Genomic DNA, 27,656 nt, shown 5'->3' with positions numbered 1-27,656 from the left:
CGGTGAGATGCGGAGCGGTGCGGTGAGATGCGGTGCGGAGAGGAGCGGAGCTCAGGGGCCGCTCCCCGCTCGCACCTGGGGCCGCCCCCGCTGCCCTCGGGCCGCCGCCGCCGGGGCCGCTGCGGGCGCGACGCTCCGCGCCTGCCGCTGTCTCGCACTTATTGCTCCATGGCAGCGCCTGTCTGTGAGGGACAGCAGCACCCCTGCGCTGGCAGCCCGGCGTAAACAGCCCAAACTCAAGAGGGGTTCAGCCATCGAGATTTCTTTGTATCCCTCTCTTCTAATATTAGAACACATATTGAAACGATAAACACAATGAAAAGCACAAAATATTTCATCAGTGTTGTAACTGTATATTTCCTTTATTCTGAAGAAATATCAAGTTTTGAACGGTGCACAGAGGCAGCAACTTCTGCTTTGGACGCCGCTCTCTTTGTAAAGACCGCGTTGCTACAGTTAAATCTAAAGACAGTTGTTAAAAAGAGTTAGATGTCAGAAAAGGGGGGAAATCTTACCGTCGAAAGACTGCTGCAGGTTCCAGCTCAGTCTGAAACTGCAGTGAAAAGCGGAGCAGCTGCTGAACAAAAGTTTTAGATTTTTTTTAAAGAAAGTCTGCAAAACTAATTTCCCACAAAATAGGACTCAATTTCCGTTTAAGAAACTAGCTCTTGCAAAAGTCATACAATTGCTGATTTTTTCCACTAGCAATTGAAATTCATTTTATCTTTAGCACATGGACCCAAGAATTTAGACTTGAGAGAAATAGTTTTCTTTTTTTTTTTTTTTTAGTTTTGTTTTGGGGGGGAGGAGGAGCAAGGTACATCGAGTAGGAAGAGCTGAAGAATAAAACCTCTGCGCAGTGGGCACCTCTTTGGTCATTGATCACTAAATGCGTTATCCTGATTTAAACCAGTTAAGAGCCGCCTTGGTGGCTACTGTAATTCCACCACACGGATGTCAAAAATAATTTTTAAAAATAAAAACAACAGAAAAAAAGGACAGGCCCAGACTTTCCAGGTTGTACCCCAATCCACTAAAGACATTTGCAACGAAGCAAATGAAGATAAAGCAAATAAACATGATGCGACTTCTTGTTCTGAAGGGGCAGAGGGCAAGAGGGGAAACTTTCTCTCTGCAGCCAGCGTTGCTGGCACGGTGCGGGCCGCTGGGTTCATTGCAGAACCGGCCGCCGATGCTGGGGCACAGTGTGAGGGCAGCCGGGGCAGCGCCGCGGCCCATGGCGAGTGCCGGGGCGGTGGGCGCGGGCGGAGCGGGTGCATGACCCGCACCGGGACCCTCGGAGCGGGGCAGCGCGGCCCCGGCCCCGGCCCCGGCCCGTGCGGCTCCGCACCCCGCCGCCCTCGCACCTGGGCTTGCAGGTGAGGCTCTGGCGAGAGCGCTTTGGCCCCCGGGGAAACGGGGCGGCGGTGCCCCCCGCGCCCCCCGCCCCAGAGTCACCCCCGCACGTCGCCTCGCGTCTTTGCTGCGCTGCCCCGCCCGCCGCCCCCGAGGGGCGGCAGGACCCCGGGCGGTCCCTCAGCCCCGACGGGGCGGTGATGGCCCTGCGGGGGCCGCCCGGGGCGGGGGGCTCGGGGCAGCCGCGGCGGGGGGCGCGGCCCCGAGCCCCGGGGGCCGGGACGAGCGGCTGCGCCCCCGCGGAGCCGCCCCCCCCCCCCCCCCCCCCCGGCGTGGGCCGCGGGCGCCCGGGGCGCGGGTGCGCGGCGCTGCCGCCCGCTGACGGAGCGGCTCGGCGCGGGGACGGCGCTGGCGTTTTGGAGGGAGTTTGCATGTGGTCAGTGCTGTGCTGCTGAGCCAGCCCCCAGCTCACATTACACACTACTGTATTTATAACCTCTCGAAGCTGTTTCCCCCTTCAAGCAGTTCTCTGGGACCACCTTCTATTGGCTTCAACCTCTCCCACTTCTTGACATCTGAGCAGCTCTGAGAACGGCTCATCTAGGTCCGAGTGTTTATGCAGCGGAGACTGGCCACTAGGGCTAAAGACCTGGATTATCTGAGCTCAGCTGCCTGCTGCAGAGTCTGTCGGTGCCGTTTTGGAAAAAAAAATCCCAGCCCCGATCTGTTTACAGTGAAAGTTGACAAAGGGTGGTGAAGTTGGATCTTTCCTAAACTCTCCTGCCTGGAACCTGAGACTTGCATGCCATGGATCACACACTCTTTGGCTGCCTGCGCAGCCCCCATGCCACTGCGCAGAGCTTGCACCCTTTCTCCCAGTCTTCTCTTGCCCTGCATGGAAGATCTGACCACATGTCCTACCCTGATCTGTCTTCTTCTTCTTCCTCTTGCATAATAGCGGGATACCCCAATGAGGAGGGCATGTTTGCCAGCCAACATCATAGGGGGCACCATCACCATCACCATCACCACCATCACCACCACCAGCAACAGCAGCACCAAGCTTTGCAGACGAACTGGCACATTCCTCAGATGTCGTCTCCTCCCGCCGCGGCCAGGCACAGCCTCTGCCTTCAGCCTGACTCAGGAGGACCCCCGGAGCTGGGCAGCAGCCCCCCTGTCCTGTGCTCGAACTCTTCCAGCCTGGGCACCAACACTCCCACGGGGGCAGCGTGCGCGCCAGGGGACTATGGCAGGCAGGCTCTGTCCCCGGTGGAAACAGAGAAGAGGTCTGGCAAAAGGAAAAGCGACAGCTCAGGTAAAGGCTCGCGCGTTCCCCAGCGGGGCGGGATCCCCGGGCGGCGGGGCTCGGGGAAGCGCCGGGGTCGGACCTGCCGCCGCTCGGCTGGGCTGGTTTAGCTCGGCTGGCACGGCCACGGCCGCAGCTGTGCTCTCGCCGCCGGCTGACACCAGGCTGCCGGGTTGTTCCTTCCCACCAACGCGCTCTCGGGATCTCCATCACTAACGCAAGCTTTATTAAGGCTACGGGGGGAGAAATAGAAAGAAAAAAATCAGCACGTGATAGAGTATGAAATCAAGGTGGCAGTGGGGGAGAGTTTCCTACAGCCAAGGAGAGAAACGTTTGTAGTTTTGGTGCGGTTTTCAGCATCTGGTCCCGCGGCCCCCTCCCCCCTGCCCGATACGACACCTCTGCTTCAAAATTCAGAATCCAGCGCGCTCCTTCCCCTCCGCCCCTTCGCCGTGGAGCTGACTGCGGCTCCGAGGCGATTGCACAACGCTTGGAAGCTCTGCCTTGGAAGCAGGGATTCGGGAGAGGAGCTGATGCCTTGCTACCCTGTAGGATCTGAGTGAGCCTGCATCAAATCCTCAGCGTGAAGGGGCAAAATTTGGACTCTGTGAAGCAAACGGGTGAATGAGAGTTTCAGAAAACTGCTTCACTTCAGTTTTCTGGTGGCGGGGAAAGAGGAAAGGAAGGGGCAGTCTGCCTTTTAAAATCACAGTAATTCTTACTTAAAAGGCGAGCATAAAAACATGTAGTAGACCCACAGTCATTCCAGAGCAATGATTTGGCATCAATGAATGGGCAAAAAACCTTGACATTATCTCTGCTTTCTAAAATAGCAAAGCCTGTCAAAGTCCTGCTCTGACAAAAGCCACTCGGCGAAGGCAACACAACCGATGGGACTTCTGTTTTAGGGCACACATGAACCGGGGGGTCGCCAAAAATATAGAGAGACAGGCAGGAGGCACTTGAAAGAGAGAGGGCTCAACAGATTAAAAACTTGAGAGCTGGCGTAGCAAATTATTTGTTATCCACAGAAGAGAAAGTGAAAGGCTTTTCCAGATATGTATGAAGTTCACAACTGAAACCATAACCTCTTTCACTCAAAATGCTGTAAACTTGGTAGAGAGCAAGCAACACAAAGGATTTTAAAAAATAATCCTCAAGAATAGCATCACTTCCTTCATTGTCCATTATATTAGCAAATATTTACAGTTACAGTAACTCAGAACGTATTTATCTGAATTGCGTCTTACATAGCTGATATAGTTGCTGAAAACTCTTCTTGTGTTTAAAGCTGTATTTAGCTCAAACACTGCTGGTAAAATCTTTTGTTTTGTCTTCTTTACTTTCAATGAGAAAAAGAATTATTTGATTTTTTGAGGTGTATGGATAGTCCCTGTTACAACTGAGAAAATAACTGGATGCCTGCTGGTGTAAGGATTTATTGTATTTGTCGGTCTATTTAGAGCTAAAGAAAAAAAGGAAATTGGTCCCTTTCACTGTCAGGGAAGTATCTGAATCACTTTCTGTTTATTTCATTCTACAATGCAAACCAAAAAAACCCCAGTAAGGAATGTCCTAAACCTTACCCTGAAGTGACTGGAGTCTTCCACTGGATTAGTGGACAAGAGTTTGAGCCTTTAGCCATGGTTATGTTTATCTTGCAATGCACTTCGATCCTCACTTTCTAAGACTTTCTGAAGATCAAGGCAGGTAACTATTTCCTCCTCCCTTCCGCTAAGAAAAAAAATACAACCGTTCACACAATTGTGAATCTCTCAAACTGAAAATAGATGTCTTTTGACAACAACTGCATAGCTGCTATATGTTTGGTTTTTCTTCAGGAAAAGCCTGAGTGTTGGACTGAATATTTAACCCCACCCCTTTATTAGTCCTGAACTTTGGTGCTAGATATTTAATGCTATTCTCCTATATGGCAGCAAGAATTATTTTAATTTGCTGTGTTTCTATATTTGTCAACCATAATTGCCCCTCATTTGATTAAACATCGTCGCCTTTATTTCTCATTAATCTTTTTTTTTAAACAAATGACTGTGCTTGAAAGAATTTCTTCCATGCCTTCATCAGACTTGGAACTACTTCAATAGACATTTGTAAAAAATCCTAATAGTAAATAACTAAGAGGTGAAGAGAGAAAGAGTCTGCTTTAAGTTTCAGTGCCAGCATTCTGAGACAACTATTAATGCTCTTGCTTATTTACACATATATTTCCTCTTCTTAAGCATATCACTTAAAACCACAGAATGCTCAGCGTTTTCTTGAGCACTGAATCTGTTCCACATTTCAGAGCTGAATTAACCTTAGGCTACCCCTTTCTTCCACTACTTAGCTTTTGTTTCTGTGTGTTTAAGATCACAAAGCTGAGTTTGTAGATAGTTTAAAGAATGTAAAACATGATCATTCCTTGTATCATTTACCTTCCAAACGAGTAACTGTTTCTTATCCGTATAGCTAGTCTGAAAATTTACCAGAAGGGGCACCCCATTTTACTTATTTTTATGATGATGGGAGTGCAAAGTTTTAAAATTATAAACAAAAATCCAGAGGGCAAGCAGAATTTAGTAGGATGGGCTGTGTGTTTTTTACCCAAAATTCACATATTGCAAGGGAATGGGAGGACATAGAAACATAGTTATATAAACGGACTTAGTTTATATAACTTTAGCCCTAACCCAGATTTTAAGCATTTTGGGAAGTTCCCTTTGAAGATATTGAAAAGACTGCTTCAGAACAGGGTGATATTTTCAGCTTTTCTCGTTGCAAAGGACTGGGAAATATTGCTTTTGTAGTCATCAACCCCTGCTTGCTGCAGCTGTCAGTGTCTCCAGGTTTTGTAGTTGCTCTCTCATAATCTGCAGAATATTCCTTTCAACCTGCCTAGGCCCAGGAGTGGGTCGGTAAAGCTGCCTGTGAGTTGAGGAGTGGTACATACAAATCTTTATATGTTAACATTTTGCAGTGAATAATGGCATGTGCATCTTCACCTTTGTAACTCAGCTCTTCGATGTCAAGGCCGTACAAGTAGAGAGACAATACTAAATCTGAGGGTTGGTTGCAAATGAAATAGCTTATTTTAAAGTGCCCTAATGGTCAGAATTATCTGTGTGCTAATGAGGTGCGGATGAAAACCATGCTGAGTGTATAGAAAACATATTCTTGGAGTGCTTTGTTGCTTTGTGGTATGAGTTGTTCTATATGGAATATTTTGGATTTTTCTAATGCCTTCCCTTCTCTTTACTTGCCTGTGAGTTTCAGGGCCATTTTATTTCTGTTTATTATAAAGTAGGTTTTGATTCTCAGATGATGCAGAACACATAAGATGCAAAGTTACTTCTGTGATTTCCTAAGTTACATTACTTAGGTCCAAGTTTTCTTAAGACTTCAGTCGAGAAAAAAGCATATTAATGCCTATATAGGAAGTGCTATCTAGATTTACTGAGAAATATGAAAAAAGAGTGGATCTGGTAACCTTAAGGAAGTCTAAAATGCTATGGTGAAAAAAAATATCTGTACTATGCTGAAAAGACCAGGGGGAGGCTGAGTACAGTTGAAGAAGTTCTTCTAAGCAATATAGCTATTCAAATATTAAATTGCAAGAGATAAATATATAAGGAAATTGCATTCCTGTTAAAGTCTAATGTAATTAAACACTAGCCCTCAGGCATGAAAAGCTTTAAAAAAAAAAAAAGGAAACAAAATTTCGCCATGGGAAAATGCTTTCTGTGTGGCACAGGTTTCCAGGAAAAGGCTAGCAGGTAATAAAAATTATTCATATTTTTGAATGTATTTACAATAGTAGCATTTAGAAAAGCATTTCAGGAATCCACTGTTTCGACAGTTTGGCCAAGTGTGTTCTGGTGGGTTTTGTTCATTGACAAATCACATGAATAAAAACAATACTTTTTCCGCCTGAGTTTTAATATTTTATAACCTACCTATTCTCAAGTTGCAAGCAGCAAAAAGTTGTATCTCCAGGAAATTTATTTTAAACACATCTAAATATCATAAATCATATGTACTTGTTTGAAATGGTCTCTAAAAAGCAGGTCATTTTGATAAATGATTATAAATACTGTGAAATCATGAGTTTTGAGGACTTTTGATTGGTTTCTGAAACATGTCAGTAAGAAAAATGAGCTGCACGCTTGTAGTCAAAAAGCACTGTGTAACTGATTCATCAATATGTCTCTGATTTTCAGTGTGATTTTAAAGGGAAACAAGAAAAAATACATAATAAAGCATAGTTTTTCTGGAAAGAGTTAATTTGTTTGGTATCTTGTATAAAAGCATCACTTACCCATAAGAAAACAACAACAACAACAACCACAAAAACTATGTAGATTTTATAAATGAAACAATTTCAAAATCCAGCAAATAACACACACACTTTTAGGAGAAAACCTTCAAGACTGATCACTTATCAAATGATGGGCTTACTAGTGAGCTATTCTCTGAATTGTTTTAATAGATGAAAACTTGCAAGAAATTCACTTTCATTCTCAGGAAATATAATCAGGAACTTTTGTAAGACTAAAATTTTGAAAGACTCTTTTGCTGATGCATTTTCAAAATTCTTTGCCCCTAGCCAAAGAAGAACTTTGTGTGGACAAAAAGAAAAAAAAAAAAGAACTATGTGTGGCTCCTAGTTATGCATTTCTATCTGTTTGTATAAATGATTCAGGAGGATTTACACTTCTCCTTCTCCCCCTCCTCGTCAACCCACCCTTTTAAAAACACTGGAAGGCTGATCCAGACCTTCACGGGATGACAAATGTTTTTGTGAGAAGGTCCATTGACTCCAGTGAAACCACTGAAGTGCTCAAGGTTTTTTAAGCAATCAGAGCTTAATTCTTTTACATGGGCATTAAAGAAAAATGTTTTTTAATTCTTGTAGATATTTATTGATAAAATGTTATGATCGCCTGATTGTTTGAAAATTGCCAATCGAGCATTTTATATACACATTGAATTTTAACTACATTGGTTTTAACATCCTAGGATAAAATTTGTCCTAACATATCTAGAGTGACTTCTGTAGTATTTTCTAATGTAAGTAATCAGATTGAGTGGGGTTTTTTTTGTGTTTTTGCCATTTTTAGACTTGCCAATGTTTAATAAATGTTTTTTAATTGAGCCTGTTAATCCGCATATTGTTTGCCGTGTAGAAATACTCGTTCTTTAGTGATGCAATGACTTCATATGATCTATCTCAATTCCTCAAGAGTAGGATTGAGCTCTGTGTCTTGAAATTCAAGGGCAGGTAACATTATCTTTGCTTCTGCCTGCTGATGCCTTAATATTGCTCACTGGATTATTGCTTTCAAAGACACTGTTACTTGGCAGTATGAAGAGTTGCTGTAGCATGTTTCTCTCAGTAGCAAAATGTACTCAACCAAGCCGTTTTGTAAGTCTCCAGAAAGGAAGCAAAATAAATCTGGTTTCATCTGCTAGACTGAGAAAAGTTTAAACCCATCAGTAAAATGTAGTTATGGTGGGGTAGAATTCAACCCTCACTTTTGCAATGCTACCCTGTGTCCTTGTTCTAATATACTTAAGAATGCAACTTGAAAGGATGCGAAAGGAAAGTCATATTTTTTAAATATAAATACTTGCATATGTCGCTAATAAGGTTTCTAACTGAAATAGTGTGGTGTTAGAGAATTTTGATAAACAGTGCTGGAGGCTACTTCATTACATCAGTGCACAGCTGGGCACTGAACCCAGTCCTATGATCTGTCTCAAGCCTGTGCCCTGTCCTTTTATGATTGTTTGCCCAACTTATATAATGGCCATACCAGTGCTTTCCTTCCATTTGGAAAGTACTGTAAACTTTTATGAAACTAAAAGCTTTGTGTGCGTGTGTGTGCGTACATGCTTTTTATTTTTAGTAGGCTTTAAAGACTTACAGATCTGCATCACAATTTCTCCAGTACTGCTATTTGCAGAGTACGAGCAAGATGGTGCACAGCCACCCTGCAGAAAAAGCCTTCCTCCTGCTACTCAGCAGGGCAATTGCATCACCTTTACCAGCATGAGCTGTGTGACTGCACGCACGGCCAGAAGTCATTTGACTTCTGCGGTGAGTGTCTGGGGTCTTCCATGAGCACGTAGATGCTTTTCTATTGTGCTTAATGAAAACTTGAATTCAAAAATAGCCTGATGTAATTGTGCTGGGTACATGCAGTCTAGTTCTAGATTTTAAGTATTTGAATCAGTAAAAAGAAAGTTACTGAAATAAATGGTTTATGAACAGACATCCTAGGGGAAATTCCACCAGGAAGATGCGGATGACAAAATTTCTACTGATTTTTGTTAGGACCACCAGATTTTAAGTTGTGAGTTCTTACTCTAAACGTAGCTTAGCTTTGGAGGAGGAGATAGAACAGTTAGCCATTGTAGTGATTAAGTTTTTTTGTTACACGCTGTCTTGAATTCTTCCAACGGCAAATACGGCGGTGGAATGCTTGTTTTAAAAACCACTGCTGCCATTGGTCTTGGCTTTCTAGCATGTGTTTTCCTTGTTATTTATTAATACATATTACAAAATCTATGTCCTTTGATAAGTTTACCTACACCCTATCCATTAAAAATAATATTTAATAGACAATAGTATAAATCACAATGATGTTATTTGTTTTACTCTGCAAATTTTATACATTCATCTGTCATTTCACTAGTGCAGACTTGCATCACTGCATCCTAACATTCAATGAATGATGCAAAGTGAAAAAAACCCACATTAAAAAAAAGGGATATAGTAGTAGACAGTGCACTGTAATGCATGAAAGTTTTCTTCTGAAGTCTTCTATTAAACACTATAAATAGACTACTTAGGTTGTCAAAGTTCTACTTGCTAACATCAGTAATATTAAAGATGTAATGCTAACTGCAGATTAGAAAGGATATATTTTTTTCAAGATCTTGGACCTACAGAAGATACTAAGGCACCCCCAATTCAGAATGTAGATTGATTTTCTATATGCAATTGTAAGTTTTTACAAATAGTTTTGGGGATAGGTCACTTGATTGGAATTTGCACATATTAATAAATAGACATATGATTATATGCCAAAAGTGAAATCTATAATAATATTTGGAAATTTGCTACTGAATATTTTATTGTTTAATGATGGATATAATCACTGAATGCCGTGCATTCTGAAATTGCAGACTACTTTTTTCCATTGCATTGAGCTTCTTACTCAATGCAATGGAAAAAAGTACTCTGAACTTTGTATTGAAAATTACCTGTGCTGAACAAACCTCACAAGAAAACATCTATGAGAAGTTAATGGTCATGTGAAAGAAAGTCATATTGTACTCAATTCTATTTTCTTTCATTTTTCTTTAATAAATGAAACAAAATAATTGATGAAACCAAGGAAGCAATTCTCAAAGCAGAGTCAAATCTTTAATTTATGATAGAATAGTTTTACTAAACAAATAAAATCCAGTGGATTATAAAAATCCAGTGGATTTTTCTTTTCTTTCTCTCTCTCTTTTTCTTTCTCTCTCTCTTTCTCTTTCTCTCTCTTTTGTGCTCTTTCTCTTGCTTTTTCACCCTCTCCTCTCCTCTCCTCTCCTCTCCTCTCCTCTCCTCTCCTCTCCTCTCCTCTCCTCTCCTCTCCTCTCCTCTCCTCTCCTCTCCTCTCCTCTCCTCTCCTCTCCTCTCCTCTCCTCTCCTCTCCTCTCCTCTCCTCTCCTCTCCTCTCCTCTCCTCTCCTCTCCTCTCCTCTCCTCTCCTCTCCTCTCCTCTCCTCTCCTCTCCTCTCCTTTTTCTTTCCTTCTCTTCTTCTGCTTTCCTCTCCTTTGCTGCTTCTCGGACTAAAGAAAAACTAGTTGATTGAACATTATTTTATAGCAAATAGGATATGAAAAACTAAAACTGAAACAGATTACTGCAATCTTTTAAAAGTCCTTCTTCCTTCTGCATTCTCTCAGATCTCTAATAGCTATTTCTTATTTTTTGCAAGTAAGTCTGGACAAATGGTGCCTTACATAAACTGTTAGATGCACTTCAGTATCCTCTGCCACTATTTTGAGTTTTAATTCTTAGACTGTGATCTTACGAGGATTGTAGTATGCATTTAATTTTGTATGTTGAGAGATGAATGAAACCTCAGGAAGCTGAAGTCAAAACTAGCTATTGAGTGGAGCCAGGATTTCACAGCTGAAGTAGTCATGAAGTAGTACTTTGATATGAACACTGCTGAAGTTAAGTGTATGTTTACACATTTTGGTGAATTGAGGGCATTAGTCACTTAAATTTACCAAGCGGAAAAAACTGTTTCCCACTTTGGTCCTCCTAAAAATAGATGCTAAAAAAATCTGTTGGACATATGTGAGCTGACAATATAGCTCTGAAGAGAGTTGAATGAACTGTGGGGTTTTCTACCTGCCAAGCAAAAAATGGCATATTCTAGATGCATGCAATATATCCTGAGTGTGCATGGGGGCCTGTTTGGCAGGGGGTGTTTTGACACAGTGGGTGAGGCTCCTCAGGCACATTGGTCTCAATAGCTTTTCAAGCCTTTCATTTTCTTTCATCTGGTGGAGAATACCAGAACGTGTAGGCTCCATAGAATATGTGGACAAGTAAAAACTACTCATTAAAATGTGCTTATTACTGTAGAAAGAATGGTAGGAACAGTGACTAGATGTCTCCCAAATTTGTGAAAATATCAGTTTGGTTTACAGAAGAAAAAAGAATTTAAGTCAGATGTGTTGCTAAACTAAACGACAACATATTTTGCAAGGCTTTGGTACACTGAATTGCTAAAAATGGTGTGAATAGAAGCCTGGGCAGCTACGGCGATGTTGACCACTCAAAGATTTCTTGTAAAACTGTGCTTAGAATGCCAAATAGTATTTTCTGCCAGAAGAAAGCAGCAATATAATTGGGGCTTAAGCACATTCACGCCTTTCAAAGTTATATTTTCAGAACTAGACATTAAAACCTAGTAAAAGTCTGCAATTCATACCCGCCTTATGTAGGGTTTAGGAAGAGCTGAGAACGTTACAAGTTCTTTGCAGTTTGGTTTGATTGACTCAGAATTAACATATTAATATTAAGCTCTTTTCCCCCGCCCCATTTCTATATTCTTATTTTGGGAGTACCACAATGACCTCAAGCTGCAGCTGTGTCTTAAGTCTTTGCGTTCCTGAGGACATTAGAACAATACACACTAATGGTCTCACTCCTGGCTCCCTCTCCCTCTCTCCCTCCCTCTCTCTCTGCCTATTTCTTTTTTTACACAAGTCTATTTCTGAAGGACTGTGTGACTTTATAGCCTTTCAATTTCCATTCATCCATGCAAAATGAGCACTCTCTTAATTTCAAAACAAAAAATATGACCCTCTACCTTAATCAGATTTCCATTAGATGTAACCTACAATAACTTAAGAACTGCAGTGACCTGCTAAATAGGGCAATGTAATGTTAGTTCCATTAGGCAATACAAGATGAAACAGTTATGAGTCAGATAAAAATAGAAGGCTTCATTAGCAGTTGTTCATGGTGCATCTTGAATCTGCAGAATTATCTCTTTTTTTGTATTATTAACACTTTAATTTACATGTTTTTTTAATAGCTTATTGCATCAATAAAGGGAGTGACAATTCTGTCTGTATTATTTGTTTTTATGAAATAATATATTGGTATTAAAATATATTGGCAAATGCAATGTCTTAAATTCTAAATTTAAAAGAATGATGTGAACATGCACAGAAGATAAAGCTGGAGAGGAGTACAAACAATTTTGATTGCTCCATATTATAAAGAAATATTCTGCTGAACTTTCTTGTAGTTTGGCTTAGTTTTGCATTTTAATTTTTACTTCACTCATTCTGACTCCTTTGCTTTTACACTTCAATACATTGCTACAACTTTATGAGGCAAACATCTTTATTACTTTAATATGAGGGTATGTACAGAAATCTAACAGTATCCAAACCCTATAAACCTAATTTATTTCACTGGTTCCAAACTGAAATGTAGACAAAGACAGAAGGCGTCAATTGGGTGTGCAGTCTGCTGGCATGAGAAATATCAGCAGTTTCAGATTTTTGTATTTGCAAACATATTGGGAATGCTTTGCCAGACATGATACCCAAACAAACCCTTTTTTTTTGGATATAGATTGTGTGTTTCAACTACAGTGGCTAAAATTGTCCAGCCATTTTAAAGTATGTTTGGTAAAATATAACTTAGAGCATGACCCGGTCCTTCAAAGTTCTTGGGAAAGCCACTTCCTTTCCTCCTGCAGTAGTCACAGCTTTGCCCGTCTGTTACTCTAATTCTGACACAGCTTAGGTTACTGTATTATTTTTCTGGAATTAACAGTATAATGTTGACAAAGTTAAGCAGAAGCATGTCAGTTACTACCCTCTTGTTGATTCCTTCAGCTCTATGCTGTGCAGCTAAGAAATGTTTGTAGTTCCACCACGTGTGGGTAGATACCCTGAAAATATTATTTATGGAGGCTCAGCTTATCTTGTGTATTTCAAGCATGTTTCCACAGCTAATTGATCGTCTTAGTTCAACACAAACTGGAAGATGCATCCATGTAAACTGGGAAACATTTGGTTGGGTTTCTTATGTAGAGAACTGGAAAGCTTGGTGTTACTCATGTAGTGGAGTTTGGCTGCATCTTATTGCTGGCCTGTTAATTAAAATGACTTTGTTAACCTAACAGCAGAGTCTTACTACAAAAAGCAGATCTGAAATCTACAATGAGGTGGAAATGCAAGAAGTATTGCTCCTATCGAGGTGTTGATACAAACCTACATGGAGCCTTTCTAGTTCAGAAGATATTTGGAGGGGAGTACATATTCCCTAAATACCTCTGGAAGAGTATTCCTGTGAGTTTTGGAACAGAAACAAGTCTAGGGAATATGTGTATCCTCTTGGACAACAAGCACAAAAAAGGAGGTCTCACTAGTCAGCCTTTGCGCCTTCCCTGCCATGCCATTGAATGGCTCATATATCTCTGCTCTCCATAAAGCCGAACTTTATGTGGTAAAGTTTGGTTTCTTTACAAAAACAGACAGCATTTCCTTTCCTTCCAGGGCAAGAATGCACAGATGTAGGAAAAAAATGCTCACAAAAGAGACCAAGGGTGAGCGCAAAGCATCTTTTACAGGCATAGAGAACCCTTTGTCTTGGTTTCCCCAGTGCAAGGCCACGGGCTACTGCTATTTCTGACCAGGTTGAGAGCTATGATTTAGAACTTATTTTGCTGTGAGACTTTGCAAGTTGGTTTTTTTTTTTGTCTTCTCTCTTTCCAACATGTTTTCAGATTGTTCTGCAAATGACTTTTACACCACTTAGCAGAAATTAAATCCTGTTTTTTCTGCCCTAGTCCTCTCCTGGCTCTTATTTTAAGCCTGCCAAAACCAAAGCTGATGAAATGATCATACATTTCAATCACATCCTTTTGAAATTTCCTTCCTAGAATAATTCTTCTGGTTCTACCTTAAATTCTCAGAGTTAAGCTAATTTCACTGCAAGGTGTTGCCCAGTGACTCAGTCAATATTTCAGATCCTGTTTCTTACCTACCTCAACATTTTCTCCATGCTGTCTTAACTGTGTTCTTCCTTTTTCCATTCACACTTTTCTCTGTCTTCAGTATGGCTCAAATACATGCAAGAAACATCTAAAACCAATATTCTGTCATTACCCATTGTCACCAAGCTATCATCTCTTTTACCATGAACTTCTTTTTGGTAACTGTAGGTCCGTCACAGGTCTTCTGTGGACTTATAGTCTGTAAGAAAAGTGTGCAAGACAGGAAGTGAACACAAAAAAAACCCCAAAAAACCAAAAAACCAAAAAACCAAAAAAAATCCTTCATATGCCCTCTCTTCTCTAGAGGTTTTTACTCCAAAAGGAGTTGTGCACCACAGAGAAGATTCTGTAAACAGCTATAGCAAAAATCAAGCATGACCCAGACACCTGACAATACTGACATTTAGTATCAAATAACAGTGATGTACCCAGTGTTGAGCAGAGCTGTGTGTAAAAACAAAATACTTGAAACTAAGCCAAATGTGTGAAAAAAAAAATTAACTTTCTTAAAATGCACTCTTTTAACTTTAAGAATTTAAGTAATTACTTGTGGCAGAAGGAATGTGGTTCAAAGACAGTAAAGTCTCATTTTGAAGGGGCCTGTAAAATCTTTAAATAGCATTGGCAAATTGTTCTTTTACTCCAGTTTTATGTAAGAAGAATTTTGAAAACAGTAAAATATTTTTGTGATTCCATTTCACTGATATAATAGACATGAACATATATCTGGGGTGTGTGTGTGTATGCATATATATATATATATATATATATATAATCTAAAATAAAAGTAGATAGGGACGTGGATAGTCCATGTGATTTGACTGGTTCAGCAGTTGGTTATACTGTGTTATTTTATTTCTAAACATGTTTTAAAACCAGTTTGGGAAGGAGGAGGAAGCTTCAGGAAGGGAGAGAAAAGAAAAGTGCTGATGATACCTTTTGAATGTTTGGGTTTGGTAATTTTTCAGTTATTTTCAGTGTCTAGAGTTTTCAGCGTAATATCAGCAAATAGAACCCGTGGTAAAATTACAGAATATCAAATCTAAACTCTAGAGACATAAATTCAGATGAGGATCAGCTCACAGGATTGGCTGCTGTAGGGCTAGTCTCCAGTGGGCTTTTTTCCATATCAAAAAGTCACCATACAGTTTGGCACAACATTCAGGCTCAGTGAAAAGGGTTTTATTCCAGGACTGAAGTAGACAAAACCAGTAGTTGCGAGAATTGAGGTGCATTTGCCAAGTAGGACGGAGACAGTTTTACAGCTTTTGTCTCAACTCTTCTCTTCCCTTGCTAGGAGTATATCTCTTTGGGATTTTGGTAAAAGCTCTATCAACTTTTTAGAGGAGGAAAGGAGGACATGCTAACAAACCTATAAGTGTATTTTGTCAGTAACTCACATTTCTGGAGTACACATAAGAATCTAACTATTTGAGAAGACTTAAAAAAAAAAAAGACAAATGATCTTCTGGTCAAAATTTAGGAAAAAAAATAGAAAAGTTATAGACTTCTGACAGTGATGGAGTCCTTCTCCCTTCCCCCACCTCTCATCAGCAAGCTGATGTTTCCAGCAACTTCAAAAACAGAAGACCTCTCTGTAATCCTAAATGTGCATAAGGAACAGATTAAAGTCCTGATTTGTGAAAAAAATTGAGCATATGTTTAAGAGCCATTGACTTCAATGAGAGTTAAATACATCCTCACACACACTTCTTGAACTAGAGACTAATAAGGATATTAAAAAGGATCAAGAGGCTGCTCCTCTTCAGGAAATGCGGCAAAACTGCCATAGCTGAAAAGTATTTGGGTCATAATCATACTGACTCTCATCACCCCTCACCTCACCTCACTTCCAAGCTACACAGAAGAGCAAAAACCCTTCTCTCCATCTCTCCCCCTCTCTTTTCCTCTTTTCTCCATGCTGGTCATTCTAGGCTAAGCTTACTCTGGTTCCAAAGAAGAATTACAGACCCCTCAGTAGTGATGAAATTTTTCCAGGATAATGAATGTGGATGATGGTCAGATAATACAGTGGACAGTGGTTGAACAACCCCCCTGAGAGAATTAATTATAAGATAATTACATTTCTGTATAGCTGATTTATCTAGAGGAATTTTATGTATAGGGAAAAAAGTACCCCCTGCCAAACAGCAATCCATATTAATATTCTTTTATTAGACAAATGACAGATAGAGTGAAATAGTGATGACTAAAATGCTTGAGTGTGGGTTGATTCCTTTCAATTCAGTATGACAAAATGGGTTATATATATGGTTTTTGAGTGTGGTACTCATTTATTAAATGCTCATTTGGATTTTAAAAAATAGCTTGCCTTCATTAGCCATCTTGGGAATCAGACTCCATGGTGTAATAAATTTAAGTTTCAGGAATTTTGGCCTGCTACTCATCTTAAAAAACTCTGAATTTTCTTTTTCTGTGCCTTGTCTCAGACTCTACTGCAGTCCTCAGTAACTTATCCCTTCTCTTTGTTATCCAGACTTAAAAGGCAGTTCTCATACGCTCTTATAGACAGGAGTAGCCAATTTGGGGAGTATTTGTTTTCTTCAAGTCACTCATTCCAAATTTTTTTGTTTATTTTCCTTAATCAAAACTCTTTCTACGAATGAAGCTCAGAGTTAACTTTGGTATAATGGCCATTTAGGATAGTATCATTTAGAGGACATAATTTTTGTAAGAATTATAGAGCAGCAGAAACTTTGAACCTAGTTTGGAAAAGAAAAACTGATGGGAAAGGTTCTTATTTAGTAAAGGAAAAGCTGAAAGTCGACTGTATGTTTTTTTCCACACATTTTATTTTATTAAATTAACTCATGTAAATTAGCAAAGACGCTTTCTTCTAACTCTGTTTATGTGCTTCTTGAAGAAAAGTTCTTCTTGCAACAAGTCAGAAGAAAACCCAGATTTCTATTCATATTTTTGTGTGTTCACTAATTGCTCTGTCCTTTGCTGCTGTATGTGCTGTAAAAATAGTGAGATACTCAGGTGTTATTTCCTTTTGTCCAGTCGTGAACTTGCTTGAAAGTGTTGAATATTTCAGTATTCTCTGTAACAGGCTGGCAAAATTTCTGTTTTTTTAATCAGAGATTTTCTTAATATGTTTGAATGCACACTTTTCTGCAGACCAGGTTTCCCACAGGGGGAAGAGGACTGGAAATGGACTATTATTCCCCCAGGGCTAGTATTAGGTAATGCTGTGCATTTCCTGCGTGATCTGTTTGAGTTGCAGAGGTGTGGTACTACCATAATGCCTGTCTGTCTTAATAGCTCCCCTCTAACATTTAAATACATTCTTATGATTATTTAGTACAGATTTTAAACATCCTAGGATGTATCAGGGTCCAGGCACAATGATGTATCCTGCACTCTTGCAGAGCATTGCAGCTCCTGTATCAGGATCCATGCCACTGTAGGTTGGACGTAGTTGTCTTGAGCAGCAGGAATTTTGTATGTTTAAAACTTCCCTTAGTAGAGTGTGCTGATGCACACATTGACTTATATTCTATTTCCACACCATGATGTGATCTCTTTTTTGTTTTCTTGTATAATTAACTTGGGTTTTTTTATTATTTCTGCTGCTATGCTTTGCTTTAGGCTGATTTTTGAGTCTGTTGCATTTTCAAATCTGTGAGCTAATGTTTGACCACCTTTGGATAGCCAAGTAAGATGGATTAATGTATTAAACATTAAGAGTATTAAACAAAGATTTTGTTCTAAAAGATATTGTTTTGAAAGATACAGTTTTACAATGACTCTATACAGAATTTATGCCAGCTACAAATAAAAATAAAATACGGTAAATAGTCCCTAACTGGGTATTCTGCAAAGTTAGTGTTTTATTCATCTAACTATGCTTAGGAATTTAAAAGCTGGAAAAGCTGGCATTAAACTTAAAGGGCAATGGAAAGTTAGTAGCCTAAACATTTGTTTTGATTCATATGGAGGGGAAGAATTTGGACCAGATGGTTGAAAGAGCTCAGAACCCAGAAGCCCCCATTGTTCTTCATTTAGGTGCCTAAATGGTAACAGTTGGGTGTGCAGTTTTCTTGAAAGCTGATCCTTTTGTGTTGAGGCAGCTTTTAGGTTTTAGCCTATCTCTTCTTGGCTATAGAACTTAACTGTAAACATTATATTCCAGAATTGTCCCACATCTATATCCTTTAAGCATTTGCTTATTGTTAGGAGGTCTATTGTGAATATTGCAAGGCTGCAACCCCTTCAGCGTGTTCTGAATTTTAAAAATACATGTCCCTCATGTTGCTTTCATCCTGGAGACATTAATTCTCTGCATCTAATGGTTTGGTAACACTTTTGCAAGGAGTTCAAGCAGTGTGGACTCTTAAAATGCTGTACACTCATATGCTTTTGTTTGCTTTAGACTGGCTATCTTGTAAAATACAAAATATTTTAGAAGAAGCAGGGCTTTGCCCTTTCTTCCATGAAGTGAGCTTCCAGTCCTGAGAAACTTTTCAACTGAGCCTAGTGTGTAGATGGTTGCATATCAGTGTGCTTATACTTTAGGGTTGATAAGATATAGATGATCATGAAATACATAATAGCAGGATTGGGTTAAATCAAGATCAAGAAAAATATCTTATAGTTAAGAAAACAGTAGTAAAGATTAGCTCTTATTTTCACCTAAGTTCTGTGTGAACACGCACACACACACACATACACACACACACACACACATACAGTACAAGTACCATTTGAAATTTTTCTGTGCTGTGGGGTGTTTAATGTGTTGTCTATGATTCAAAAGCACCTTTGGGCTTCATTCTTGGTTTATAAATGTTAAAAATTTAGAAATTATCACTAAAAGGGTGAGGCTAGTAGTAGGCTTAAAAGATGAAGATTCAATTTTAATAAAAACAGCCCTTGTAATACCCTGCAACCCAAAAGTAGAGCAGATAGGTTGCTTTGAACTAAGACAGCGTCAGGAAATCAAGGAGAAGTTTAGTTTCCAAAACCGTAGCATTATGATTTTGCCAGGCAAACTGCCTCTGCAGAGAAGCAAGTACATTACTTTGGGCAAATCTCCATGACTATGCTCCCTACAGAAATCCCTGTGTAGATCTTCTAGTTTCATTTCCTTCAATAATCTTGATACATTGCTGTAGTTACTCCATACTTCAGATCTTCAGTCTATATAGGGGACAGAACCAGCTTACATTTCCTTATGTATAAACAGAAATAAAACATTCAGGATGTCAAACTAGACTGGGAAATAGGAGGACTCAAAATGCAATGACAGTGCCAGTTACTAAAAGCTGGGTAATTTACCTATAAAAGTATTTTTGAGCAGGTATGTGTCTCCAAAGAATAAATAGCACTCTTTATTTTACCATCTTAAATAGAGGCATTTTTAACATTTTGATGAATTTTTGAGCCAATTATTGGCAGATGTGCTTTAGTGAACCATATGTCTTGAGGTGATGTACAGATATATTTCTCTGCCTCAACAAATATTCCAGCTTCTTTCCAAATGGTATGTTTGTTTGGCTGATGCACGACCTCAGCCAGCTATTTTTCTGAAATTGAATCCAGATCAAGTGGAATGCCCTGCTGGTTGTGTCTCAGTGCTTGCTTTGACCAGTGTTCTTCACCCTAAGAGAGAACCAGCAGTTGTCTGGTTATTTGGGATTTTCAAAACAAGCTCCTGTATGTTATTCATAAATCTGTTTTACCTTCTTTGACAGATGCAATTATCACAACCAGTTATCATTGGAAGACTATAACAACATAAGTCTGATAGTATCTTTCTCTACAATATTTTAATTTTTTTTTTCACATTGAAATTATGCAATCCTTGGCATAATCCTTCATGCATTGCAAACCTACCAACTGCTGAAACTCCTTTTCCTCTTGTATGTGTTTGATCAACTAATTGTACAACTTAATATTGAGTCTCAATAACTTCCAAATCAAGTTTCATATTTAATTGCTCCAATGTAAATTTCTCACCTAATAGGAGCTATTATGAATTGCCAAATTGTAAATTGTCTCTCCAGAAATAAGAAATTCTCTTCTATCTTGTGATGTAATAGGAAGAAGTAGGGCAACCATTTTTTTCTTGCCTGTCACTGTTTGACTTGTTGCCAGGAGATATTCAACAGTCTGGTTCCTTTTGCTGCATTTTCAAGCCTAAATGTAGGCCATCAGCATACCTGGATATGTTTCACTACAGTGGTTATTACATTTCTGTACAGAGCTCTCGGAAATTGTGTGAAAGGTGTAATATAAATGTACAGATTAGAGTGGAGTGGATTAAATAGGACTGGGCTACTGGAATGCACATCACCCCTTACTATGAGTTCTCACAGTGTGGTTAGAGCCAGCCTGTGCTTCATGAATTTTTTTTTTGTGATGTCCATTTAACCAATAAATCTGTCATCACTGACTGGTCTCCATTTCCTCTGAAATAAACAAATCACTATAAGGCTCTTTGAAGCAGCAGACTGCCAGGAAACACAAAAGTCACTTTTGCTCCATCCACGGAGATAAAGTAGTTAGAAAGTGGAAATGAGCTGCAACTGAAGGAGCCTCAGTGTTCTCACACCTGCTAGAAAGTACACTAGATTTCCACAGAGCAGGAATTCAAACAAACCTCAGATCACTGTGTTCAGTGAAAGTAAGCCTGCCTAGCCAAGAAATGAATTGCAGGCCCTTGGAAACTACTTAAACCAAGCCAGTTTCACAGGGACAGAGGAAAGAGTCCAGGAAACTCTTTTAGGCCTGTGATATCCATTGCATTGCATGTTGTTTTCCTGGTCCATATTTCTGACTTCCACACTTCTCAGGCTCCATTTTTCAATTAGATGGTCCTCTGCTTGCTGCACTCCGTGTTTCATTCCACAGGTCACCCCTCTGGGCCTTGACTGCCTTTAGTGCCAAGTGTTCTCATGTGTAAGTTTGCATCTGCTTTTTCTTTACTCTTGAGCTGGAATTTATTTCATTGCAGTCTCTGTTCCTAACAACCTATGGCTTAAGTGTTATCTTTAACCTCTTTTCAATGTGAAAAATAAGTCTTGGAAAGCTACTAAAGTCTTTAAATTGATCTAGTTGTTAGCTGGTGGTCTATTTCTGCTGAAAAAGGCTGTGGAAGTTAGGTACAGATAGGCAAGTATGTTCATTGTGAAGGGAAAAAAAGTATTGATTTTTGCCTCTGTAACTCATTTTTATGTTAACTTAACTAGCACAGTTTACTTCATTATAAAATTGAAGAAAAAAAGCTGTTGTTAAATGTTTGCAGTTACTTTCAGCAAAGTAGCTTTAAGCTTTCTTGCCAATAAAAAAACTGACTCTACTTGTACAAATGTCTGTGACTATAAAAAATACAAGAAGCTTCTAATTGAAGGTGAAATCATGGAAGGAAAAACCACTAATAGAAGAAAGCCAACATTTTCAGGAAAATCTAATGAATCTTTGTTAGGAGTGGACCCCTGGCATAGCAGAAGCTGAGAATTTTTAAATGGGACAGTTTTACAATGTAGCTTATAAATAGCATTGAAAAACCTTTCACATTTCTTTATCCATTCCATTTTTCTAAATAATTTAAATCTTGTTAAGAGTTTTGACATCAGTATTTCCAGGGATTTTTTTTCTTTGTTGGAATACTGTTATTGTTGGAGAGCAGTGTTATTATGTGCTCAGTAAAAGTTCTATCATGGATTTGGATTCACAGCCAGTATTTTGTTTTTTGCTGTTAGTCCCATAAATAAAATATTAAATTTGCTCTTATATGAACAAATTCTTTTAAACGAATTATTTCCTTTTAAACTACTTATGTTTCCACTCTACTTTTTATTGCTGGCAAACTTAATACCTCCCATTTTGAACTCACAGTACAGTAGAAACTATTATTGTAATTACTTCAAGTGTAACCACAGGCTTCAGTTCTACCCTGTCCAAAGCTTATTCTAACCCTTGTGTGCAGATTGCCTTCTGATGTTCTTAGTATATAGTGATTTTTATAAGTTAATATGGCCTTTAGAAAAAAAGTTACAAAAAAGTGACTTAAGGAGCCATTCCAGAATCTGTCCCTTTCCTGCCATGGACCAAGTGTTTGCATGGTCCCAGCACAGTGCTGAAGTGTCTCTATTTTCTTTAGTGGTAATATACTGAAGTGTTGAAAGGAATTGAAGATAAAATGCTCTGTGGAACCAGTGAGATGTGTAGCACCACACCCTGTCCTGACCCAGGATCTTACCCCATCACAAAACCTCAAGTGATGATGGGATGGGGCTTCCCTTCCTCTTTTCCTTCTTTTTGTATTTTGTATTGATAATGGATTGCATTAATGATGGGGAGATATAAACCAGACCCATAGTAAAATGGTGTAAACTTACACCAAAAGGAGTATGGCACTTGCTATAGTGGGAGATACTAAATCCAATTTTGGAAAAATTGGGGCTCCAGTTGATCATATATATTTTCTAGCTCACTTTTAATCCTGCGGGTCATTTTGTCAGTAACAGAACAAAAGCAAGGAAAAGAAAGGCATGTATATGTCTGCCATTTGCATGACAGTTCAATTACTTCAAAATATACTACTTGTTTTAAAAAATGGAATTGCTTTCCAAATTGCAATTGCCAAAATATTCTGAAATGAATCCATGAGCAAACTGAAAATGTGCTTACAGATGATTTTTCTGAAGTGATTTTGGTAGCTTTAGGTCTTGGAAAGGCCCTTTTGTTGAAATTACACAACTGTTCAGGTCTTGATGTATCACAGACAAAATGTGATGGGAAAACCCCCATAAGATTAAATAAACTGAGGTATAGCTAAAGGAGGTATAAATAAAATTGCATAAGGATTCTTTGATTATGTCCTTAGATGGTTTATTCTGCTATTCTGTATTACTGGTAAAGCACTTTGTTACAGGGTGAAAGAAAATTTGAGGGCCACTAAACAGTTAGCTCTATGTTACAGGCACTTCAAGGATTATTAGTTATATGACAACTGTAAAGAATGTTTCTGAATTTACTGAGCAAGGAAGGGATCACTTTTTCTATTGATTCGTTTAAAGTCTCTGAAGTTGTAATAAATGCAGTGAAGAAGATTTTTTCCAGATCAAAAATAGTTGGGATGAAGTCACGCTCAAGTTGGATCTTCAAGCCATTTTAACTAATACTGAGCTCATAACTTTGAAACTTCTGTTTTTATTTTGATAGCTAGTTTTGTTACAGTTAAATGTTGTGAATTTCCTGTTTACTTAGTCTTCCAGAAAAAATTGACCTGAAAAAAACTATTGTGCAGACAGCATAAATCCAGTCAAAAAGACATATCATTTAAGAGTTGGACCTTGTGGGTCCCTTCCATCTCAGACTATTCTGTGATTCTGTGATCATTTTCTAAGAATTGACACAGAACATAAGTTTGGAATAATTGAAGGATCTCCATGTAAACATCAAAAATGTTCAGGTGTTCAGAACAAAAACTGTAGTTTTTTCAAGGCTGGTTCACTGTTTTCATTTGTGCTGGTTGAGTACTTTTAGAATGAGATGAACTGAAATAATAAACAGTTTTTAAAATGCTTTATGAGAACTGAAAGGTGTCATGTTCATGAAGTCTATATACTAATATGGCAGAAAAGAATTAGCTTCTTCCTGTGTGTAACACATAGACTTTTTTTTGTGCTGTGTATATGTGCAAAACTTATTAAATCAGAGTTAAGAGAGCTTTTGGTCTGCTGCTATAAACTATGAATTCTGAAGCCTCACTTTTATGGGAATGGAGATTCAGTGTTGGCAGGAAAAAAGACCTGGCTCTGCATTTATGAACCTCTCACACTCCTAAGTTTTAGAATTGTTTCAGTAGAGCACATTTGTCTTGGAAAAGTCTTATCTTGGAGAGAAAAAGCTGCCAGGTTGCTTATTCTATTTCTGCTGGGGTCTTTAAACAGCTTGAGCGAGACCTTGAGGCAGACTCCTTACTTCAAAGGGGAGCTGGTGTGCAGAGCAGGAAAGGAAAGTGGTCATGTGAATCTTCACGCTAAGCAGACTACTTGAGTGTTTATGGAGCAACTCAAATTTTTTTTGAGGATGCGTGACTTAATACCTGCATATGCATTACATCAGTTAGCAAATTCTGCTCATTGGTGCCTGCTTTGTTTCAGGCAGGACAAGGCATAATCTTCATCATCTGGAGAGGGAGTTAGGCACGGTGAGCATCAATCCAAGCAAATACACAGGGGCTAGACAGTGACAAGGGCATCTGCCTGCACGTCCTAACATCAGAAGGAGGGGGAGTGAGGCAGAAGGCATCCAGGGAGAAGGATGCATTTCAGACAAGTACTTTGGTCCTGTCTAGAGTCAGCTATGCTTTGTCCCAGTGATGACTTGCACCGGATCGAACGTTGCCATTTCCTACATTTCTCTTAATATCGATTTAGAGCAAATGAGGAGCTGAACATAATTTTTGACATTTCAACATTATTGCCTTACTGCTTCTTAACTGTTTTTTTAGAAATATTGAATAGAAATATTGAATACTGAGTGAGAAAGAAATGGTACAGATAGTCCAGGACATTGTACTCATAATGATTCACAAGGTTCTGTATCTGAGAGAAAATTCTGTAATAATGAGTAAAAATGGGATAGGTACATTTTATGATCAATAGCAGCAGAAGATCTAGAGAAATGACTAAAATGGAACAGCATTTTGTTTCACCAAAAGTAATTTTCCTTAGAAAAATGGGTACAAAAGGCAATGTACTTTTCTGAGCACTTTCTACTACTTTCCTTTCTTACACACTGGGAGTTATGGAACAACTTATTGTTCATAGCCTACATTTGTGCTCTGTGGGATTGTGACTTGTAAACAGGTTTTCAGAACTGGATTTGAGGTAATGAATTTCGTACACTATGTGTGTTCCTTTGTCAAGTTTAAAAATTATTTTGATTGCCTTAAACATCTCCTGTGTGCAAAGGGAATTTCAAAATAACTGTCTTCTCAATATACTTAGGAAGATGAAAATCTAAAACTTGATCAGTGATCTTACTCCTTGGCAACTTGACATATGAATTGCCTAAAAATAAATGGCTGATTTTCCTAGTTATCTTACTGACAAAAGGTTATCTTGCATTTGCAATGACAGCTGTATAATTTCAGAAATTTCTGCCACCCTGGAACCATCTTTGGATAATTGTTATTTCTGCTTCCTAAATATATTTCTAGTATATTAAGTCAGATTTCAAGCTATAATGATCTCTTCATCTGTTTAAATTCTTAGAGTTCATGAAAGGAATAGATGATACCCACATTGGATAGTAGCAATTTGTCATGTAGAAGATACTCTGATTATACCTACAAAAACTGGTGCTTTCAGCTGTTAAATTACTGTGTAGCTCAGCAGATCTGGGTATCTATTGGCATAGCTCTCACAAAAGGTTTGCACACCTTCTTGGAGATGTCTACAAAGGTTTGCTTAGGACTATATATCGTATTCATGTTGATTTCACCCTCTTTTATTCTTGATTTAGACCCTAGCATGTTTCCTTTCCTTAGGCTTTTGCTGAACCTAAATCTGAGGATCCTGCATATTTTGACCTTTTCCTATGATTCTTTAATTTCCCTCAACTTTTGAGAAAAATACACGCTTTTTTAAGTCATAAGCATGCTGTAGAAAATTTCAGAATCAGACCACTTAAGAAAACCATGTTGACTTGCAGAAACAGACTGTGCTGCTGTTGCTTCTGTAGTTGTGCCTCAGTGGGATGGGACATGAACATCATTTTACACCCTGTTGATACATCTTTACTACATCATGCACAATCTGAATCTTCTTTGCCCTTTTTTCCCCCTGAACTATTATTTAAAATGTGAATTATGTCCAATAGTATTTGGACAAAATGTTAAACAGACTGTAATTATAAAAAATTGCTCAGTATTGCCACACCTTTCTTGAACAAGGATCAAAGTCCTTTCCAAGATGGGAGCTGTTGTTGATGAATTGTGAGCCTAAGTTGAAGGAAGTTGTGAGATTTTCCATCTCTCCCTAAAACCTTCTCTGGTACAACACCCAGAAGGATAGCAGCTAGGACACACTGATGAACATTTTCATGCGTTTGTTGCCACCACGAGGAAGTGGGGTGCAGCGTATGATAAATGCACTGTCAGCTCTTGGGAGCATGGACTTTCCTTAGCATGCCATGTCCAGTACAATGAGGAAGCCCTTTAAGCACCACTGCTGCACTAATGCAAAAAAATAATATATTTGGAACTTTGTCTCATACATGGGCATACATGTCTTTATTCAAAAATAGAGCTTCTGGGTTCTTTCTACACTTTTTGAAACAAAAAATGTCCTCCTACCTGGGGAACTAGAATTTCTATCTTCACTCTTTGATTGACTTGCTGTCTTTTCCATGTCATAGTATAAGAAAAATATTTATTAATTTACTTTCCTTTAAGTCTTGGTAAGGTTATGCATGAGGGTCCTGATAATGTCCCTTCTCTAAGAATTAATGATGAATTCTTTCAAGTAGTAGCAAACTGTCTGAAATGAGCTCCTATTACCTGAGTGTGGATCTATTCGGTAGTTTGCAAGGGGCAGGTTCCATTTACAAACAGGACCCTGTCCACACAAATAATCATATTTGGCCTGCAAGATAAGATAATGGGTGAATTAATGTCCTGTTGAAAGATATTTAATTTGAACTTCTTATCTGGTCATTATTGGTGCAATCCAAGAAGGAATAACTGGTAGTTTTTTTATGTTCTCAGCCTTGTCTATATAGATGTCTTCTCATTTTGTCCCTGAAACTGAAGATTAGCTTGCATGGCAGTTGACTCAAGAAAACTTTTATTATGTCAAGGGTTTACTGGGCTGACATCATGAAAATGAGTGAAGAAAGAAAGGAGTTGATACTGAATTTTTTAATAAGGACTAGATCAGTTTTAAAGAGGTGAACTAGGAATGGAAGCCATCATTGAAAAATGGGTTCATTTTTGAGCAACACCAAATAAGTAAGCAGTCTAAACTCCAAAGCAGAGTAACTCAAAAATTAGAGAAAAGTCAGACTTTAAAGTAAAACTACAATTCTAGAATCCATGAACGTGGTTTTTCTGGTGGGTTAGTTGACACAAAATTATACATAATACAAAAATAATTGATTTTTTTTGTTTGTCTATATTTCAAGGCATGAGAAGACACAGATTTCCTGCTCTCAAAAAGAAAGTGAAAATATATGAGAGTAGGAAGGCACCAAATTGTGTTTAGAAAGAGCTTAATGTTCAGCTAAATGCACAGATGCATAAACTAAACACTTTTTATGCTTATACCACTGTTTATATAGTAATGAGGATTTTCCATCAGTTTTCATCAGTTAAACAGTAGCTGCCTTTTTGCTGTTTAATGGAAACAAGGCAGTCTAGCATAAAAACA

General features: G+C 39.0%; 1 protein-coding gene across 1 annotated transcript in view; it reads left to right on the top strand.

Annotated features, from left to right (window-relative positions):
• The first annotated feature begins 1,915 nt into the window (after positions 1–1,915).
• Positions 1,916–27,656, top strand: part of MEOX2 (mesenchyme homeobox 2) — a 52,154-nt gene continuing 26,413 nt past the window's right edge. Inside the window, exon 1 of the mRNA XM_066565359.1 lies at positions 1,916–2,674. Within this exon, the coding sequence (XP_066421456.1) occupies positions 2,164–2,674 (511 nt within the window). The 5' untranslated portion in view covers positions 1,916–2,163. The remainder of the gene's footprint in view (positions 2,675–27,656) is intronic.

Source organism: Molothrus aeneus, chromosome 1 (genome assembly GCF_037042795.1).
Source record: "Molothrus aeneus isolate 106 chromosome 1, BPBGC_Maene_1.0, whole genome shotgun sequence".
Classification (NCBI taxonomy): domain Eukaryota; kingdom Metazoa; phylum Chordata; class Aves; order Passeriformes; family Icteridae; genus Molothrus; species Molothrus aeneus.
This window is presented reverse-complemented; position numbering and strand designations above follow the sequence as displayed.